This window comes from Sturnira hondurensis, unplaced genomic scaffold (assembly GCF_014824575.4).
Source record: "Sturnira hondurensis isolate 20B ecotype Veracruz unplaced genomic scaffold, ASM1482457v3 Scaffold0015793, whole genome shotgun sequence".
Taxonomy (NCBI): domain Eukaryota; kingdom Metazoa; phylum Chordata; class Mammalia; order Chiroptera; family Phyllostomidae; genus Sturnira; species Sturnira hondurensis.
In genome coordinates, this window is record NW_028088424.1 from 798,939 (window position 1) to 821,329 (window position 22,391).

Below are 22,391 nucleotides of genomic sequence, written 5' to 3' on the forward strand. Positions count from 1 at the left end.
TTATCCTCTTCTGATTCACTCATTGAAGGAAAGGGGGGAAGGAGTAATTAAGGAAACAATTATTCGTAGAGGTCTTCCAGAAATCCTTTGCAACTGTTCTGTTTGCCAAATCTACTCCGAGTACACAAACAGAAACACATCTACATCATCGAACGTGAAATGGTGAGAGTAAGAAGATGGACCTGGTCACAAGACATTGTTCCTCTGTCCCTCGCAGCCCTCACCCTTAATGTCCAAATTTAGTCTTGCTTCAAGGACCTCCTCAGTGTCACCTACTCCATGAACCTTCCCTGGCCCATTACAATTCTCAATGTCCCATTCTACCCACTTCTGTCTCTACCCTGTTCAGTAATTTATTGTACACCGTCTCGAACAGTAAATAATGTGTTCCCTTTTTTGTTATCACCTAGATTGTATATATGGAGGTGGAATGAATGTCCTTAGGTGCTGAACACATAGCTGTTTTTTAAATAAATATGTGCTGGAAGTAGGAAGAGTTTGTTTAAAGCAGCACAGTTTTAAGAGTACAAAACTGTGGCCTTGATCTCATGAGGGCCATACTTGGATCCAACTGACAAGCTGGCTGGCTCACAATTTGACTCCCACCTCACCACCGGGCCCTCCAAGAATGTAAGGGGAATGCAGGAGTGCAGATGACACTCTCAAAGTCGGCTCTCCGAAGGTCATAGGGTATCCAGGCCTATCTGCATCTGGAAAATTCAGCCTACAGTTTGGTGCCCGGCGAACTGTCTTCCCTAATGGGGATGGACATGAAAAGTTGGCTTGTGGGGCCCTTGGGGAGGGTGACGGGAGAAGGAGCTCTTCGTCCCTCATGTCAGATCAGGTGGGGAAACCTTTTGAGAATCTGTGCCTTGGTCTCCCGGGCCTCTACCCTACTGGGGCCCGCCCCCCCCCGCCCCCCCCCGCCCCCCCGCCCCTCCCCCCAGCCTGGCTCGCGCCCGCCCCGCCCCTCCTCCCGCCGGGTTCCAAGGGCGGTTGGCTCTCCACGGTCACGGTCACTCGGCCACTTGGAATTGCGGGGCGCACGGGGTTGAGAGAGCCGGCTGTAGGGTTTGGGCTGGGAACTGTAGAGAAGTAGTGTGGGGCGGCCCGCCTGGGCCTGAGGGAGGTGGGGACCGGCCGAGAAAGCTCAGTGGAGAGGAAAAGGGAAGGGAACCTGAAGGGGGCGGCGGGGGGCGCTCGGGGGGGTTTGGGGGGGCGGCTGCGGGGCGGCGGAGGTCGGAAGTCGGGGCTCGGCCGCAGAGGTAAAGCTAGCGGGCGGGAGCTCCGGGGAACCACCTGGGGTCGGGCCGGGCCTGGGGCTGCAGACCCCCTGGGGCGCCGCCCGCGGGCTGGCCGTGCCACGCCAGGGGTTCGCTGCCAGCCCCGCGGGAGCAGCAGCGCAGCCTGCGGGCCAGGCGCGGGTCGCCGGTGGGTGTGGTGGAGTCCTCCGGAGACCCTCTCCCTGGGCACCGAGCCCGGGTGAAGTGTGTGGTCGTGGCGGGTCCCGCTACTCCGGCCCGTGGCTGAGGACACCGTGTCAGCTCTGCGCACCATCCGGTGCCCGCGGGCGCCCGGTGCTCGGTTTGTAGGCAGTGTAATTAGCTGATTGTACTCGAGTACTTGCAATCACTAACTCCACTGCCATCAAAACAAGGCACGGCCTCACCGCCGCCCCGCCGGAAGGAGGACGCCGCCCTCAGCGGCAAACGGCCCACCTGGAGCATTTGAGAGCCGAACGCTGCGCTCCGAGACCCGAGGTGTCGGCGCTGGGTGGCCTCGCACCGCCGAGCCGACGCGCGGTCGAGCGGGCGCGTGATCCGAGCGCGAGTGAGCCCCTGGGCGTTCGGGCGTGCTGCTGCTTCCAGACACGCTCCAACCGCCCCTGTCTAGGAGCAAACGCAAGATTGTGCAGTCCTGCGTTAAGGAAAGCGAAATAGTGGAGGTCAATGGCTTTAATTGTGAGATACAGACTTTTAAACGGGGAGGAGCCCCCTCCTCCCCATAACGTTACAGCATGTAACGTTTAATGCTGTATAGCTGTGATTCATTTCGCCTCTTTTCACTGTTCGGTAGGGCATTCACAAACCCGTCAACTAACAGAGAGCTATAGCGGAATCAAGGATGACCTATCACAATGTATGGGGCACCTACTTCAGACTGCGGTTTGTGGCGAAAGTAAACTTTATTCTGTGAGTCTAGTTACTAGGCAGTGTAGTTAGCTGATTGCTAATAGAACCAATCACTAACCACACGGCCAGGTAAAAAGATTTGAGAATTCATCCAGAGGAGCTGCATGTGCTCATCAGTGCGTTGGAGGGAGGTGGGGTTGAAACATGCTAATGTTAACCAATGCCTATTTACCAGTAGGTCAGCTAAAAAATAAATCAACCTATTAGCTGCTAAACATACAACGTTTGTAATATATATGTACTTTTATATGTACTTTTTCAGTATTTCTTCAGACTCTTAGCTAGAAAAATTTCAGATAGATTGGTGAATCAGATTTTCCCCTTACCTGATCTCTGTCATTATATAGACTTGTGATTATCAGCCTTTGAAGTATCTCTTCTATGAGACTTTATTAATATTTTGAAAGAATAAAATGCCATAACATCATAAACTGTGGGTTATTAGCATGTGTTCATTTCCTAAATTATGAGGATCAGCGCAATTCCTGTCATAGAAATTACAACTTCCCTATCACCGAAATGGTTAAATTGTTCCTAGATTAACATAAAATCTCCCAGGAAAGCTGTCCGCAAGTATTTTTTAATATTTTTATGAGTAGTCAATATTTATATAAGACTGCATTAACAAAATTTTTCTTAAAATATTTTTCACGGAAGAATTGAGTCTGCTTATCAGATGTACCCCTTCTTTCAAGCAATCATTCACATTGTTGCAGTCTAGGCAGCTCTTAGTGGGGCCCACTGCTAAACGCAGTTGTAATATAAATCCAGCTTCTTTCCTAAGATTTGTCTTCCTGGTGTGGGGGGGTCAGTTATAACAAAAACTACATATATGGGTACCCATCGGTCCGGTTCAGACCTCTGGCTCCCCAGTAGGATGCTCCTCTGCCTTATTTAATTCTCCAATCAAAGCAGACCCAGAATTTCCGTTTAAGGGATGCTGAGCTATGGCAATCAGGCGTGGATGGGGGATTGGGGCGGTGGGGCTAAGGACTGAAAGCTTTACTCATATCTTTCCGGAGTTGGAAGCTAGAGAATGGGGGAGGCAGGTAGAAGGCTGACTGATAGAGAGCTGAAGTGCTTCCCCTCTGACTCCAACAAGACAAGCCACGCCCCCCAATTGGTGTTTTGACTGCCATATCTAGACTCCAAGGCTAAGGCTGGTCTCGAAGCCAGTGATCACTGCAGAAGTGGGCTTCAGAGAGCCCACCAACGCCCGATGGACCCCAACATGTACGGAATAAACTAAAGGCTTCTGGCCCGGCAGTTGCCAACTTGACCCTTCTCCCAGGGGCGGGGCTGGTAGAGGGGCCAGGGAGCTTGCGGAAGCGTCCTGGGTTGCCATGGAAACGAGGCTGAGAGCAAGCCCTAGCAGTGGAAAGGAGGCCTATGAAATTTGTCCCCAGGGATTACTGGTCTTCAGCGGCTCTTCAGAACAGGACATGAACTTGGCCAAGCAATTTTGGATCACAGCGTCAATGTACCCTCCTAAAGAATCCCAGTTGGTGCTGTCTGGAGGCAGCACTCAGCGTCTGCCGGTGGCCGGGGTCTCCAAGAACAGCGCGGCTGGTGAGTAGCTGCCTCCTGGTGATCATTTCTGCCTCCACCATGACTAACACTGAAGGCACTAGAGCCCTTCTTCCCAAGAGAAACTGCCAAACATAATTCTCTTAAATTTTCTTCAGTTACAGTTGACATTCAATATTATATTAGTTGCAGTGTACAACATCGTGATTAGACATGTATATAGCTTATGAAGTGTCCCCCCAAAGTTTAGTGTCCATCGTACATACTTATTGCAATATCACTGACTATATAAGTGACTATATGTAAGTGAAGTCACATGGTACTTTGTCTCACTTATCTCACTTAGCATAATACCCTCCAGGTTCACCCATGTTGTCACAAATGGCAAGATTTCATTCTTTTTTATGTCTAATACCCCATTGTATATGTGTATCACATCTTCTTTGTTCATTTATCTGTCAACCCTAACTTTAAAATAAGAATATTTCATTTGAAATGTGTAAAACTCTATATAAATAATTCTTAAAACTTCTCAGCAATCTTTCTACTCAAAATCTTTGTTACATCTAGAAGTACATCTCAAAGTATCCCTTAGGCAATGCATCTATTTGGCCAAAGGGTATGGAGTAATCTGGGGAAATGTTATATCTTGGTTTAAAGTATATTAAGAATAATTCTTTGCATAATTGAGTTCAAACATGCAATCCCTGGAGAAAGTTGAAGGCAGAGTCAACATTAGGAACCAAGTTCCCTGGCCTGTAAGACTTTAGTAAGGCCTAAGATATGGAAACCTTTACTATGTAATTTTTATAGGTATAAAAAGCTTAAATACTTTTAATGCTATGGTTTCCCAATGATTTCTATTCTTTTGTAATTTTTAGAGAAAAGTTACTTGCAGTCTTCTTTCCTTGAGAAAAACAGTAAGTACTAAGTTTTGTGCCTTTCAACATCCTGATTCCGAGATTCTTCAGAAAATGGATAGTAAGTATAAGGACACAACTTTACACTTTGGCACAATGTTCTGAATTGCATACCAAAACCCTGCTTCAGGAATAGCCCTATTTATCTGGAGGGAAACGTCTAAATTTCTATAGCATGTTGAATAGGAATGTGGAAATTGGAACCTCTTATACTGCTAATATGTTCTCTTTAGAGACCTTTTCTTGTCTCTGGACTCCAGCTTGCTTATCTTCTAAAAAGACTGGAGGTTCCCTGCAGCCATAGCTAATTAATTCCACCTCCAATTGTTTATGAATCTGGTTTATAAAGTTTTAAGACAGTATGTATTCATGTTTACCTTTCTACTGTATTTATGTTTATCTTTGCACTTTTAATCTTTATGCAATTTTATATAAATATTGTTGTAAAATCATTATAAAATTATTTCAGATTGAATTTGACTTTATTTTCTTTAGAAGCTACAAATGGCATTGCTGAAACCCTAAAGATTGAGGAGAAAGAAAAGTATCTCCAAAAGGTAGGCCAACATTTCAGAAGGTCATCTGATTTTCAGTAAACTTTTCTAAATAATCCTAATTATTCTTTTTAAACACATGTATATAAAAATTTTCTATTTCGGTATGTTTGCTTGAACAAATGAAAAACCTTTATTAGAGTTTTAATTGAAGATTAAGAAATTCTATTAAACTTTGGCTGTTCTCAGTCTCTGCAAAACTCCAAGGATATATAGGAAAACAAAATTAAAGGGAAATGGAAAAAAATGGATTCACATACTTTCCATCCAATAAGGCCCCAAACTATATACAATGTTCTAAGAACAGAAATATTATAAGATTAGGAAAAGTTGAATATAATTGACCATCTTAATAGGTCAAAATTAAATGATCGGAGGAATGAGTCTGTCATCTAGAACCATTTTCACAGAGGGCTGAAATTAAACATATTGGTGGTGTCCAATCAACTGAATATGTCTGGTTTTGGCAATATCCTGTGTTTGCTTTTCATGATGCAGCCACAGCCTTTATCTCAGCAATTAATGCAGTAATTTATAGAAATGTTTTGTCGGTTAATGGAGAAATTCCATTTCTGTGACTGTTCCTGCACTATGAAGGCAAAGACAGAGAATTCACTTTGGCCTAAATATCTTTAATCATAGCACATATTGGCAAACTCTGAAAGACTTATTGGGAATTCTGCATAAATTACAGAACAATGCATTTGAGTTTGCTGATTACATTAATTAACTTTATGGACTATTGGTGATTTCTCCAAACAAATTAGGTAATTAGAAATAGTCAGCATTTTCTTCTCTTAAGAGGGTATTAGGTCTGTATATTTATGGTAGGACTTAAAGGGAGGGAAGGAGCCTAATTTTCAGTGAGGCCAAAATCATTATAAATCAACTTCTTCAGCACTTTTGGAGTTAAAGTTTCATTTAATTTCATTTTTGAAAGGGATTAGAAAAAAAGATTAAAGATAAACTATTATCAATTTTTTTATCTTTTGTCAAACAGATAACACAATTCGGCATGAATTACAGGTGGATGTTCTGCCAATGGGCAATTATATCAGCAATCTTAGAACTGATTTCTTTGCCTCAGGTTCTCAATAAACTTATGAGCTGCTTAATTCCGTAGATATTTATTGAGAACCTGCTCTATGTCAAGTGCTGTATTAGATGCTGGGAATGCAAAGATAAGATGTGGTTCCTGATCTCAAGGATTTTACAATTTAGTGAAGGAGATAGCCAATTAAAGTCAAGAACTGTGATATATTATTATGATAGATGTATGCACATGATACTATGGGAACATATTGAAGGTCAATAAATCAAACTTAAAAAAATCAAGAACTGTTATCAAAGGAGTTGGTTTCAAAGAATGTATAGAATTGAGCTTCTGGCCAAGAAGGAGGCATAGGTGGGAACACTGTGCATCCTCGCACAACCAAGTTTAAAGACAACAAAGTTTTAGCAACAAAAACGCAACCAAAACACAGAAAATTGAACTATATGGCAGTACACAACAATGAACCACTCAGCCAGACCAGTAAGAGGGGCGGAGCCAATGGCGGAGTGGTGTTGGGCAGGAAAGATCATTAGGTTCAGGTACCGACCCAGGAGCAGTTGGAGCTGGCGGATCCCAGGCATGGGGTGGCACACAGGTGGACCCAGTGAGGGTGCAGGGCGGCTGGCTGACTGTGTGCAGATAAACCAGGCAAAGGAGCGAGGAGTGAGACAGATCACACAGGCCCCAGCAGCAGGAAGCAGCAGAGGGGACCACCATTGCCCCTCTTTGACCCTACCCCCACATACAGCGTCACAATCCAGCAACTGAGTTGCCCTGCCCTGGTGAACACATAGGGCTCTGCCCCTCATACGTAACAGGCACAAACAGTCCAAAATATGGCTCAAAAGAACTCAAAGCCCCAGAGCCAATAACTCTAAGTGACCAAGAACTAGCGAACCTCTCAGATGCACAGTTCAAAACACTGGTGATCAGGATGCTCACAGAACTGGTTGATTATAGTCACAAATTAGAGGAACATATGAAGGCTAAACTAATTGAAATGAAGGGAAATGCACAGGAAACCAATAGTGATGGAAAGGAAACTGGGCCTCAAATCAAGGGAGTGGACCAGAAGGAAGAACGAAACATCCAACCAGAAAAGAATGAAGAAACAAGAATTCAAAAAAATGAGGAGAGGCTTAGGAATCTCCAGGACATCTTTAAACGTTCCAACATCCGAATTATACGGGTACCAGAAGGGGAAAAGAAACAGCCACGAGTGGAAAATTTATCTGAACAAATAATAAAGGAGAACTTCCCCAGTCTGACAAAGGAAATAGACTTCCAGGAAATCCAGGAAGCTCTGAGAGTCCCAAAGAAGTTGGACCCAAGAAGGAACACACCAAGGCACATCATAATTACATTAGCCAAGATTAAAATGAAGGAGAGAATCCTAGAAGCAGCAAGAGATAAGGGGACAGTCACCTACAAAGGAGTGCCCATCATACCGTCAGCAGATTTCTCAAAAGAGACCTTACAGGCAAGAAGGGGCTGGAAAGAAGTATTCCAAGTCATGAAATCCAAAGACCTGCATCCAAGATTGCTTTATCCAGCAAAGCTTTCATTTAGAATGGAAGGGCAGATAAAGTGCTTCTCAGATAAGGTCAAATTCAAGGAGTTCATCATCACCAAGCCCTTATTATATGAAATGCTAAAGGGACTTATCTAAGAAAAAGAAGATAAAAAATATGAACAGTTATTAACAACCACATCTAAAACAAAAGCAAACTAAGAGGACAGCTAGATCAGGAGCAGAACCATAGAAATGGAGATCACATGGAGGGTTAGCAACAGGGGAGTGAGAGGAGGAAAAGGGGGAAGAAGATACAGAAAATAAGTAGCATAGACAGTAGATGGAAAACAGATAGGGGGGAGGACAAGAATAGTAGGGGAAATATAGAATCTAAAGTACTTGAGACACGTGTTCATAAACTAAAGGGAGGAATGCTGGGGGAAGGGTGTGCAGGGTAGAGGGGAATGAAGGGGGGGAAATAGGACAACTGTAATGGCATAATCAATAAAATATATTTTTAAAAAAGAATGTATACAATTGACCAGACAAAGAATATGCAAAGCAATTCTCCACACTGCACTACTCTTCCTAAATCCCAAGTCCAGTATGCTGCTCTCCTACTCTATTAGTCTGTTGGGGCTACCATATCAAAATACCACAGAGTAAGTGGCTTAAACAAAATAAATTGTATTTTCTCATAGTTCTGGAGACTGGAAGTCTGAGATCAAAGTGCCATTAGAGTTGATTTCTGATGAAGCCTCTCTGCCTGGCTTGTAGATGGCCACCTTGTCCCTGTGTCCTGACATGGCAGAAGGAGACCTGTGGTATCTCTTTCTCTTTTTATAAGGACACTGGTCTTATATTAGGGTGCCACCTTGATAAGTTCATTTAACCTTGTTGCCTCCAAATACAGTTACACCAGGAGGTTAGGGCTTCAACATGGGGCTTTGAGGGGGATACAGCTCAGTCCTCTCACCTACAGTCTTTTTTCCATGGCTTTCCATTTCTGCAGGATCGAGGCCAAACCCTTCAACATAGCATTCAAGTTCCTTTGCAATCTGACAATGACCCAGTTGACTTCTCCTACCACTCTCTTCCTTCCCTTATACTCCACACCACTGTCAATGTAACCTACCCTCTACGGGGGCGGGGGGGGGCTGGGCATAGGTTACATTGACCTACCCTCTACCCTCACTAGGCTAAGCCACATTGTGTACCCCTCTCCATATGTGCTACCGAAGTTGAACGGGTAAAATATGTTTTTGCTAAACTAAACATATACATTATTCTGTGGTATCTGCCAAATTGTACATTAAGTCAAGTGGGTGCTGCAATGCAGTATAGAAGATTATTTTTTGAGAGTAGAAGAGGCCTAACAAAACAGCAAGCCAGTAGAAAAGAAAGAGAATGTTATCAAAACTGTGCCTTGAAAATAACAGTTTAGTCAGTTATCTTCAAACAATGATATGGTGCAAATAACAACCAAGAGAACCCTGCAATGACTTAATGCTCTTTGGATATCCTCACATATTACTGTGATATGGTATTCCTAATAGCCAAGTTAGTGAGTCCAGGCCATGTGCTCATATACTACTATGCTAAGCAGTTTACATCTACTCATAATCTCCTTAAAACAGCCTCATGATGCTTATCTCATTTAATCAAACAAAGCAAAAATTACTTTCCAAAGTCCCCACAACTGGGAAGTGGCAGAGCTTAGATTCAAAGCCTGTATCCTAACTCCAGAGCTTCTGAGACTCATTGTATTGTAATGACTGCGGACCCTGGCATTGTTCATATACAGCACCAGTATTTTAAAACTCAAAACAGCAGTGTGAACACAAGTGTGAGAAACAGCTTCCCAGCCCTACAGAACTATAAGCTGTTTCTTCAACCTGCAATGCACTTTTATGCCTCTACCTATAATGCTGCAGGGTCTTGAAGATCTCCATTTATCTTCAAGACCAAGCTCAAATGTCACCTTCTCTCTGAAGCCTTCCTAGAGGTGATCTACAGACTAATGGATGAACAGCTTTCTTCTCTGTGCTCCCATAGCATGTCCCATCTACCTCTCTCTTAGTATTTATCACAGTTTCTTATCTGGATTAAAAGTAATTGGATAGGTTTCCATCTTTCCAACTAGACTACAAGCGCCATGGTGTACTGGGCTTTGGAGTCAAAGTGGGTTTGGAAGTCTAACTCTGCCACTTACTATTTGTGTGACTTCAAGCAACCTATTAAACACCTGTGAGGCTCAGCTTCGTCAGATATAAAAGGAGGAATGGTAAAAATATCTACTTGATAAAGCTGATACAAGATGAAAACATCTGACCATAGTTTCCCCTCAACAAATGTTAATTTTCTTCTGCTCTATGAGTGCAGAGGTCATTTCTTACTCACTTAACCCCCATGCCTTTCCAGTTACTGAAATTCAAATATTTGTTGACTGAATAAATAAGTGCATAATTGAATTGATGAATTAAAATATATGCTTTCTACGATAATAGCTCCATTTTCTTTAGTCTTTCCACATATATCCATCTAGCAAATTTTCTTTTTTTCTATTTATTTAATTATTGTTCAAGTACAGCTGTCTGCCTTTTACTCCCAACCCAGCCCACCCCCCAAGTGTTCCCCACCTTCCTCCCATTTCCACCCCTGTTAGTTCTTGTCCATGTGTCCTTTATATTTGTTCCTGTGAATCCTTCCCCTTTTCCTCTAAAATTCCCTCCCCTCTCCTCTCTGGTCCCTGTCAGCCTGTTCTCTGTTTCAGTGTCTTTGGTTATACTTTGCTTGTTTGTTTGTTTTGTTGTTTAGCTTCCTGTTAAAGGTGAGATCATATGGTATTTGTCCTTCAACACCTGGCTTATTTCACTCAGCATAATGCTTTTCAGTTCCATCCATGCTGTTGCAAAGGGTAGGAGCTCCTTCTTTCTTTCTGCTGCATAGAATTCCATTGTGTAAATGTACCATAGTTTTTTGATCCATTCATTTACAGATGGACACCTAGGTTGCTTCCAACTCTTGGCTATTGTAAATTGTGCTGCTATGAACATTGGGGTGCATAGGTTCTTTTGGATTGCTGTTTCAGGGTTCTTAGGCTATAATCCTAGCAGTGGAATTGCTGGGTCAAAAGGCATATTCACGACTCCACTCTAAGAAGACAAGAAACCCAATTTAAAAATGGGCAAAGGACTTGAGCAGATACTTCTCCAAGGAGGACATACAGAGGATCCAGAGACACATGAAAAGATGCTCAATACTGATAGCTATCAGAGAGATGCAAATTAAAACCACAATGAGATATCACTTTACACCAGTCAGAATGGCTATCATAAACAAAGAAACAAACAACAAGTGTGGGAGAGGTTGTGGGGAAAAGGGGACCCTAGTTCACTATTGGTGGGATTGCAGACCGGTACAACCACTATGGAAAACAGTATGGAATTTTCTAAGAAAACTAAAAATGAATATGCCTTTTGACCCAGCAATTCCACTGCTAGGATGATATCCATCTAGCAAATGTTCTAGGCTGAAAATTTGTAGGCTGATAATTTTTGCAAGAATACTCCCCAAAGCTAACCTGTTTGCAGGTCTGCTTTAGGACCATTTTTAGCACATCACCTGTCCTCTCAGTTGTGCTTTTGTCTCATGGCTTTATATATGATGAGAGGAAAGGTGACTCCCTGTAATTACTAAAATATAGAATCAATTTTGGGGTACCACTGTTTTTCTAAGTCTGTAGTACTGACTCTATATTGCGGCCACCACTATTCTATAATTTTTAGCTGGATGGCAGAAAATAAATGGGAGTGATTCTTTTTAACTAATAAAACATTTATAATAATCTATTTGTTTTAAGAGAATCTTCTACATGTTTTGAACACCTATATGGTAAAGAAATTCCTGGAATAATTTTCATTTTGGAATAGGAAAAATATTTCCCATCAATTCTCTGAAAGGTTTTCTTTTTCTTCCACTATCTCCTTAAAATTAATGAAAATCTAAAAATTTATTTTTATCTCTTCAGTACATTTATATTTTTCTCCCTCAACTGATATTAATTTTTTAGTTGTTGAAATTTTTGAAACTTTAACATTACCCTCCATTTTTGGAATAGTTTCCAGGTATACATTATAAATGCTTTTGGTTAGTGTACAAAATGCTATTAATTACAACTTCTATTTCTGTGATGGATGTCCATGGCAGAAAATCAAAAACAATTGAGTCTGTCAAGATTAGATGGCTTACTCTATCCATAAAGGAAACCTTATAGCACAATATGGAACCATTATTCTTTGTTTGAGAGTTCTAAAATAGTCTGAAAACATTACAATAAATGAATAGTCAGCTCATTCTTTGAAATCATAAAACTAATTTGCTTTCTAGTTTTGCCACCTTTCAGAAAGCTCTTTAGATGATTATCTCTATGAAAAGAATTATAAATGATGTATTTGTTGGGAGAAGAAAGAAGAAATCAGAGCAGTATTTTAAGGCATATTTTTAGATGACGTATTTGGAAATATTCATCTGGAGTCAAAATTTCAACGTGACTGAATATATAATTTTTATAAGGAAATTATTCAATCTACATTATCAACATCTAAAATAAATTCTCTATTGGGAATGAAGTTTTAATCTGTCCTATCACACAATCTATCAACCAACATGGACCATAATGTAAGTCTAAATCAAAAGTGAGTTTGCTGTATGTCACTGCTGTGAACCAGAAACAAATTGTACTGTGATAAGGACATTCTTAGAAGAAGAATCGAAAAAAGGTTGATATGGTATATTTTTAGGCACTGAATCATGAAAGTGGATATAAAACTTTAATGTTATCCTATATTTTTCAATGTACAATAGTAAGAGGGATACTCAGAATCACTGTAAATCAGTGTTCTGGAACCAAACCAAAGATGTAGGGAACTCAGATAAAGAAAATCTTCTTTGGCGTCAAATTGATCAGGATGGGCTTCCCAGACAAACCTAAATTTTCTCAGTAACAGTGTTATCTGGCTTTGTTTTAGCTTTACTATCCCACCTTACTGTAATATTAACAGAGTCCCTTTCCCCACATAAAACAAATATCATTAGGAAGTAGTGGATTTTTCCTTCACCAACAATATCTATCTAGTCATTTAAATTCTTGTTGTTCTTAATTGATCAAAGAATTCAAGTGGAAGAATCACAAAAACAGACTGTGCATTCACAATAACAAGCAAATGATAGTTAAAAGGTAATACAGTATAAATATGAGTTACTCTTATATTATCTACAGTACCACTTCATTTTCAAACATATCTAATCTTGGAGAACTTGTTTAGTTGACAGATGAGATTCTCCTCTTAATCTTCCTTAGTAACACCTATAGTCCATGAAAACGTACTTGGGGAAAGGAATTAGATTTGGGATCAAGTAACTGAATTCATTACCCTAGACAGACCCAGCCATTGGGTAAGGTCATGTCCCCAGATGTATCTCTTCCTTTTTTACCCAAAGAACTGTATACTTTATCTTCTAGACATATTTACCTTAAGAACTAAAATCTTTAAGGTACAATTGGACAGGGACCCATACTAATTTTCTGTTTGCAATGATTTAAATTAAACTATCAAATACAGAATGAAGCAAAAAAAGAGGGGGAGGGAATCATAACCCTGGCTGGTGTGGTTCAGTGGGTTGGGCATCACCCTACAAGCCAAAAGGTCACAGGCATGATCCACAGTCAGGGAAGAAGCCTGTGTTATGGGCCAGGTTCATGGTTGGGGGTGTGGCAGGGGCAACCAATTGATGTCTCTTTCACACATCAATGTTTTCTCCCTCTCTTTCTCCCTCCCTTTCCCTTTTTCTAAAAACAAATAAATAAAGTCTTTAAAAGGATCATGTATTTCTTTTTTTTTATAATCTTCACCTGAAGATATATCCATTGATTCTAGAGAGAAAGGAAGGGAGACAGAGAGAAACATAAATGTGGGGGAGAAACATCCACTGGTTGCCTCCTATGCGTTGTGTGTGCCCAGACCAGGGATCGAATCTGCAACCTTTCAGTGTGCTGGACAATGCTCTAACTAACTGAGCTACCTGGCCAGTGCAGGATCATGTGGTTTTTAAATAAATACAGAAATATCAACTTGATTTCACTTACAAAAGTCTCATTGTTCAAATTAATAAACACCTTAAAAGCAGCAGGGCAAATCAAATAGGATTTATTAAAGAACTGGATTATTCTGTGGATCATGTGACTCAGAAAAGAATCATGACATACCTGAAATCCAAAATATAATGTTCTTTTTTCCCTTTGTCTCTATCACAAGCAAGATGAAAAATCATGGGCAAGTTACAGTGTAGCCAGTTAGTTAAGTCAAACAACTTATGTGTCTATATTTACTTCATCATTTTATCATTTTTTGTGATAAGTCATGTTAGTCACATAAAGTGGGCTCAGGAATGCTCTCAGAACCTGAGGTGATGCAGTCATTTGTTTTTTTGTTGTTTTTTTTTTTTTTTTTTTTTTTTACTTTTGAGATCTTACCATTTCCCTAAGCCACCATGTTGGTAAAATTTGCACATTCACTTACTACCTACAATTTATTTGTAACATCAAAATCCATACTCATGGTGCTCTCACGGTCAATGATGAACATTCACAAACAGTGAGGATTTAGAGTGGCCCAAATCACACATTTCTAGCTGAGGATGAATGAGGTGATGATGCTCTGCCATCTTGTTTTATCTCTTTTACTACAAACAGGTTTCCTTTTTGCAGTTTATTTAGTGCCATGTTCTTAGCTTTTTAAAAAATTATTTTACTCTTTTAAAAAAGTCTTCAAGTGCTGAAATGCTGTCTATTGTTCCAAACTGCAAGAAATTGTGATGTCTAATGGGAAAATATATGTATTAGATAAGCTTTGTTCAGACATAGTTATAAGGGATGCTGGCCACAAGTTCAATATTGATGGATCAACAATGTATTTTAAATAAGGTGTCTTAAATATGAACACACATAAAACAAAGTTATGTATTGATCCATTGATGAAATGTGATGAAAAGCAGACAGGAACCTAGGATCATTAGCTCAGTATTTGCTCATTCGATGTTGGCAGCAACTTTTTAAACCATAGCTACTGCGAATGAGGACTGACTGTACTACAATTGGTTAAACTGCAGTTTAATATACAAAGTCTTTCACTGTCTGCTTCCCAACACACCTCCCCAGCCTCATTCACCACCCCCGCTTTAAGTGCAATTCACACTATAACCCCCTATAGTTCTAAGAACCCACCAAGGTGTTTCATACCTCTGTGACATTGAGCCTCCCATTTTTCTTCTACCTGGAAATGCCTTTCTCCCATCCTTCCCACTTATCTAATGCCTACTTTTACTTAAAAACTATTCAGTTTTCACATTCAAGTGTTTTCTCACCTTCACATACTCCCCAGTGAAGGCCCCTTCCTTTGTGCTTCTCTAGGACTCCGTGCATTACCCTGTCAAAATCCTGACAGGGTGCTGTGGTGTAGTTACTATATTTGTCCTGGAAGCTCTACATTCTTTTTTTTAAGATTTTTTATTTACTTAACTTTAAAGGGGAAGGGAAGGAGAGAGGGAGAGAAACATCAATGTATGGTTGCCTCTTATGTGTCCCCTGCTGGGAACTGGCCTGCAACCCAGGCATGTGCCCTGACTGGGAATCGAACAGCTATCATTGATTCACAGGCCTGCGCTGAATCCACTGAGCTACGCCAGCTGGGGCAAGCTCTACATTCTTTAAGTAAAGGGATCATTACTTCTTTTACTTTATAATCACAGAGCCTGACAGATTGTAGATGATCTCCTAACCTATCTAATAAGTGCTTACAAATAAGTAAATGGATGATTTAACTTGTCTGGACAAGGATCCTGCATGATAGTCCTGTTCAGATGGCATGTGAGGTACTCATTTTTGTTGGAGTTCGAGATAGGACTGACCAAGGCCCAGAGGCCTCAGAGATTCATAAGTACTGAACAGACATGTAGTCAGTTGTACAAAAGGATGTGCAAGCAACAAACAGGAGTGAAAACACAGTCCGTAGGTCACGGAATAAAGTCACAGCAGATGCGCATTATATGTTCTTTTATGGAAATGATACCAGGAAAAGGCAATAGTTAGGAATTTAAGGTCATGATGACAAGTTTCAACAGCATGTAAAAGAAACCTTGTTATGGTAATTAGGATACAGGGTCATTTTTCTTTCTGTCGCACAGTATTCTATCATGTAAATGTACAATAGTTTTTTGATCCATTCATTTACTGATGGGCACCTAGGTTGCTTCCAGCACTTGGCTATTGTAAATTGTGCTGCTATGAACATTGGGGTGCATGGGTTCTTTTGAATTAGTGTTTCAGGATTTTTAGGGTATAATCCCAGTGGTGGAATTGCTATGTCAAAAGGCAGATCCATTTTTAGTTTTCTGAGGAAATTCCATACTGTTTTCCATAGTAGTTGCTGCAGTCTGCAATCCCACCAATAGTGCACTAGGGTTCCCTTTTCTCCACATCCTCTCCAACACTTGTTGTTTGTTGCTTTGCTTATGATGGCCATTCTGACCAGTGTAAAGTGGTATCTCATTGTGGTTTTAATTTGCATCTCTCTGATAGCTGGTGATATTGAGCATCTTTTCATAAGTCTCAGGACCCTCTGTATGTCCTCCTTGGAGAAGTGTCTGTTCAAGTCCTTTGCCCATTTTTTAATTGGGTTGCTTGTCTTCTTAGAGTAGAGTCATGTGAGTTCTTTATATATTTTGGAGATTAAACCCTTGTCTGTGGTATCATTGGCAAATATGTTTTCTTATACAGTTGGTTGTCTTTTTATTTTAATACTGTTTTCTTTAGCCATGCAGAAGCTTTTTATTTTGATGAGATATTTGTTTATTCTTTCCTTTATGTCCCTTGCTCTAGGGGACATATCAGTGAAAATACTACTATGTGAAATATCTGAGATTTTCTGGCCTATGTTCTCCTCTAGCACTTTAATGGTGTTACAACTTATATTTAAATTTTTTATCCACCTTGAATTTATCTTTGTCTATGGTGTAAGTTGGTGATCAAATTTCACATTTTTTCGCATGTAGCTGTCCAGTTCTCCCAACATCATTTGTTGAAGAGGCTATTTGTACTCCATTTTATGTTGATGCCCCCTTTGTCGAAAGTTAATTGACCATAGAGACTTGGGTTTATTTCTGGGCTATCTGTTCTGTTCTATTCATCTGTCTGTTTTTAATCCAGTACCAGGCTGTTTTGATTACAGTGGACTTATAATACCTGATACAGTTTGGTATCAGGTATTATGATCCCTCCTACTTTGTTCTTCTTTCTTAACATTGCAGCTGCTATTCGGGGTCTTTTATGGTTCCATATGGATTTTTAAAGTGTTTGTTCTATGTCTGTGAAATATGTCATTGGTACTTTAATAGGTATTGCATTCAATCTGTAAATTGCTTTGGGTAGTATGGACATTTTGATGATGTTAATCCTTCCAATCCATGAACACAGTATATGTTTCCATTTGTTTATGTCTGCCTTGATTTCCTTCTTCAATGTTGTATAGTTTTCTGTATACAGGTCTTTTACCTGCTTGGTTAAGTTTATTCCCAGATATTTTATTTTTCTTTTTGCTATACCAAATGGGGTTTTTTTCTTGATTTCTACTTCTGCTGTTTCATTGTTGGTATACAAGAATGTCTTTGATTTCTGGATATTGAATTTGTATCCCATTGTTTTGCCAAATTCATTTATTAGGTCGAGCAGATTTTTGGCAGAGTCTATAGAATTTTTTATGTACATCATCACGTCATATGCAAGCTATGACAGGTTTGTTTCCTCCTTTTCAATTTGGATGCCTTTTATTTCCTCTTCTTGTCCAATTTGCTGTGGCTAAAACTTCTAATACTATGTTGAATAAAAGTAGTGAAAGTGGAGAACCTTGTCTTGTTCCTGATCTTAGTGGAAAAGATTTTAGTTTTTGTCCAATGAGTATGATGTTGGCTGTAGGTCTCTCATATACGGCCTTTATTATGTTGAGGAATGCTCCCTCTATTCCCACTTTGCTGAGTGTTTTTATCATAAATGGGTATTGTACCTTATCAAATGCTTTTTCCACATCTATTGATATGATCATGTGATTTTTGTCTTGCTTTTGTTTATGTGATGTATTACATTTATTGACTTACAAATATTGTACCATCCTTGCATCCTGGGATGAATCCCACTTGGTCGTGGTGTATGATCTTTTTAATGTATCGCTGGATATGGTTTGCCAATATTTTGTTAAGGATTTTAGTATCTATGTTCATCAGCAATACTCTCGCACCAGCAACTGCCGGCAATGGATGGGTATGGGCCCGACGCTCCAGCACCATCTATTTTCAGGGCTAGTTGATTCAGCAGATGAGTTGTTCCATACTCCTGAGCAGATTCCAACTTTCATGGCCACTGTCCTGTGTAATGCTCATCTTATGTTCACGTTTTTCTCCATGTTAAAATTCATATCTCACTTATTGCTTTAAAAAAAATAAGTGACTTTTAAAGCAACATTAAAGCAGTTTTTAAAATCACATACTTTTACTTTCACACATTTCTTTTTGTGAAGTTTAATCTTTATTGTATTTTTTCCATTACCATTTAGTCCCCTTCTACCTGCCTCCCCCAGCAATCACCACACTGTTGTCCATGTACATCAGCCTTTTTTCCTTTTTGCTCAATCCCTCTATCCCCTAACCTCCCCCTACCTCCACCAGCCGTCATCTGCTCTCCATCTATGAGTCTGTCTGTTTTGCTTGTTTGTTCCATTCATCAGATTCCACATACGAGTGAAATTATATGGTATTTGTCTTTCTCTGACTGGCTTATTTCACTTAGCATAATGTTCTCCAGATCTATCCATAATGTTGTAAGGGTTAAAATTTTCTTTTTTATATGGCCAAGTGAATTTCATCATGTAAATGTCCCATAGTTGTTTTATGCACTCATCTACTGATGGACATTTGGGCTGCTTCCATGTTTTGATAACTGTAAATAATGCTGCAATGGACATAGGGGTGCTTATGTTCTTTCAAATTGATGTTTTGGGTTCCTTTAGTTATATTCCCAAAAGTGGGATTGCTGAGTCACAAGGCAGATTCATTTTTAATTTTTTGAGGTATCTCCATACTGTTTTCCACAGTGGCTGCACCAATCTGCATTCATACCAACAGTGCAAAAGGGTTCCCCTTCCTCTACATCCCTATCAGCATTTGTTCTTTGTTGATTTATTGATGATGGCCATTCTGACAGTTGTGAGATTATATCTCATTGTAATTTTAATTTGCATTCCCCTGATGATTAGTGATGTTGAGCATCTTTTCATATGTCTATTGGCCGTGTCTTCTTTGGAGAAATGTCTATTTGGGTCTTTTGGCCACTTTTTAACTGGATTGTTTGTTTTTTGGTGTTGAGTTTCCTAAGTTCTTTGTGAATATTGAATATTGACCCCTTATCAGATGTATCAGTGAATATGTTCTCCCATTCTGTGGGTTGTCTTTTTATTTTGTTGTTTCCCTTTTCTGTGTGATGCATTTGTTTTATGTAAATGTTTTAAAAGAAGACCTACATTCTTTGAGTAATTATTATTGGTTTTCCATTAACTGTATGTAACAGAAGTAAAAAAAAAATATGTAAAAGAACCAAGAGAATACATATTTTCTTCTTCAAAACAAATAAATTCATATTTTACTGAAACCTACATTTAAGAAAAATCTACCACCTCTCTTTTATGTAATGACTAATGCATTTTTCTCACTTTAGTAAGCTGTCATTTTTTAAATGAAAATTATATGTCAAATCTGGGAAATGAGCCAGGATCAAGCAATTTCCAGGAAGAATGGAAAGGTGCTTAGATATGCATTTTTTTCCTGCAAGTTAGCATTCTTCTTCTCTCTGATTAATGCTCCTCTAACATCTTTCATCTATACTGATAGATGGACTGGTTAGGTTTACCTTCTAAAAATCAGATTACTGCTATAGAATATGTTTTTACTTATTTTATTATTCAGGCTATCTTTTAAAGTACATTGCAGATAAGTTGAGGTTGAACAGTTCTGTGTCTTATTATAATAGCTATACATTTACTAAATGGAAATTATAGAATCTACATAGCAGATTTCAATTAGTATACACAGGGGATGGCAGTAAATTCATAAAATGTAGTCATAGTTGAAGCATTCTCTTATCAGAGTCAACAAGCTAAGATGTGCATACTACCTTTTGGAATCAAGCCCAAAGTGAGAGTTTTTACTAGTACATAGCTTTACCATAAGCCAAGAAAAAATCTCACCTTCCTTATGATTGCATTTGTAACATAGAGTAGAAATTGAACCTCCTAAGAATTAAGACTCTGTAGAACAAGAACTAAAATTCTTGATTTTTATGGGACATTTAACTCCCAATCATTGACATAGATTTAAAATTAAAATTCAGGGATCTCAACAAAAAAGTATCAGATAATGTTCTCAACCTCTGTAAAACCATAGAACCTTGATTCTTCTTAGGTAATTTTCTAAATTTAGAATGTAATTCCCATTTTATAGTTAATTGGTAGTCAAAAGTCCTATCATAGGTATTTAGTTTACATTAAATAAGATCTTGGAAAGCTCATCAGTTTGTAAGTACCAGTGTAATTCAAGTATTCTTTACTCATTTTTAATATTTATATTTTTCTATTACAATTGACATTCAATATTATAATCATCTCACTACCACATACTGATTAGACATTTATATAACTTATGAGGTGATCCCCCCAGTAAGTCTAGTGCCCACCTCACGCCATACATCATTATTACAATGTTAGTGACTATATTCCCTATGCTGTAGTTTACATCCCTATGGCTATTCTGTAATTGCCAATTTGCACTCTTTAATCCCCTCACCTTTTTCACCCAGCCCCCAAGATCCCCTCTCATCTGGCAACCATCAGTTTGTTCTCTGTATCTATATGTTTTTTTCTGTTTTGTTTGTTTATTTTATTTCTTAGATTACACATGTAAGTGAAATTATGTGGTATTTGTCTTTTTCTGTCTGACTTACTTCATTTAGCCTGGTACCTTTGTCTATCGATGGGCACTTGGGTTGCTTCCATATCCTGGCTATTGTAAATAATGCTGCAATGAACAAAGGGATGCATATATTTTTTCAAATTAGCATTTTGGTTTTCTTCAGATAAATACCCAGGAGTGGGACTGCTGGGTTATATGGTAGTTCCATTTTTAGTTTTTGAGGATCCTCCATAGTGTTTTCCATAGTTGCTGCACCAATTTGCCATCTCGCTAATAGAGCACAAGAATTCCCTTTTCTCCGTATTCTTGCCAACACTTGTTTATTGCTTTATTGATGATAGTCATTCTGACAGGTGTGAGATGGCATCTCACTGTGGTATCAATGTGTGCTCTCTGATAGTTAGTGACATTGAGCATCTTTCATACATTTATTGACCCTGTGTATGTCCTCTTTGGAGATTTGTCTATTTAGGTCCTCTGCTCATTTTTTAATCACTTGTTTGGGGGGGTTTGTTTGTTTGCTTGTTTGTTTGTTTTGGTGTGAATTTTGTGAGTTCTTTATATATTTTGGTATATCCTTACTGGATATATCATTAGTAAATATCTTCAATTCAATAGGTTGTCTTTTTGGTTTGTTAATGGCTTCCTTTGCTATGCAAAAATTTTTTAGTTTGATATAGTCAAATTTGTTTATATTTTCTTTTGTTTCCCTTGCCTAAGGAGGCATATCAAAAAAAATATTACTAAGTGCAATTTCAAATAATTTGCTGTCCATATTTTTTTCTAGTATTGCAGTTTCAGATCTTACATTTAAGTCTTTAATCCATTTTGAGTTTATTCTTTTATATGGCATAAGGAAGTGGTCAAGTTTCATTTTTTGCATATATATATCCAATTTTTTCCAACACCATTTATTGAATAGACTGTCTTTGCCCCTTTATATTTCTTTACTCTTTGTCATAGATTAATTGACCATAGAGGGTTGTATTTTGTTCCATTAATCTAAGTACCTGTTTTTTATGTAGGTGCCATGCTGTGTTGATTACTACAGTCTTATAGTATAGTTAGATAATAGGTAGCATGAATCTTCAAACTCTGTTCTTCTTCCTCAAGATTGTTTTGGCAGTAATTTATGGAAAAAAGAAAAAAAAGATTGCTTTGGCTATTCAGGATAAATCTTAGAATTGTTTATTCTAGTTCTATGAAAAATGCCATTGGTATTTTGATAGTGATTGCATTGAATATATAAATTGTTTTGGGTACCATGGACATTTTAACAATGTTATTTCTTCCCATCCATGAGCAAGTTATATGCTTCCATTAATTGTATCTTCTTCAATTTCTTTATTCAGTGTCTTATTTTTTCCCAAGTACCAGTCTCTTACCTCCTTGGTTAAATTTATTCCTGAGTATTTTCAATGCACTTGTAAATGGGGTTGATTTCTTAATTTCTCTTTCTGAGAGTTCATTACTGGTATATAAAATGCAACCAATTTTTGAATATTAATTTTATATCATGCTACTTTGCTGAATTCATTTGTCAGTTTTAATAGTTTATTG

The 22,391-nt window shown here is 39.0% G+C and overlaps 1 protein-coding gene across 1 annotated transcript in view; it reads left to right on the plus strand.

Moving 5' to 3' along the window:
• Window positions 1-22,391, plus strand: part of HOATZ (HOATZ cilia and flagella associated protein) — a 52,619-nt gene that overhangs the window by 11,249 nt on the left and 18,979 nt on the right. The window contains exons 3-5 of the mRNA XM_037065551.1: window positions 3,599-3,761; window positions 4,601-4,639; window positions 5,135-5,196. Of these exons, the coding sequence (XP_036921446.1) occupies window positions 3,599-3,761; window positions 4,601-4,639; window positions 5,135-5,196 (264 nt within the window). The remainder of the gene's footprint in view (window positions 1-3,598; window positions 3,762-4,600; window positions 4,640-5,134; window positions 5,197-22,391) is intronic.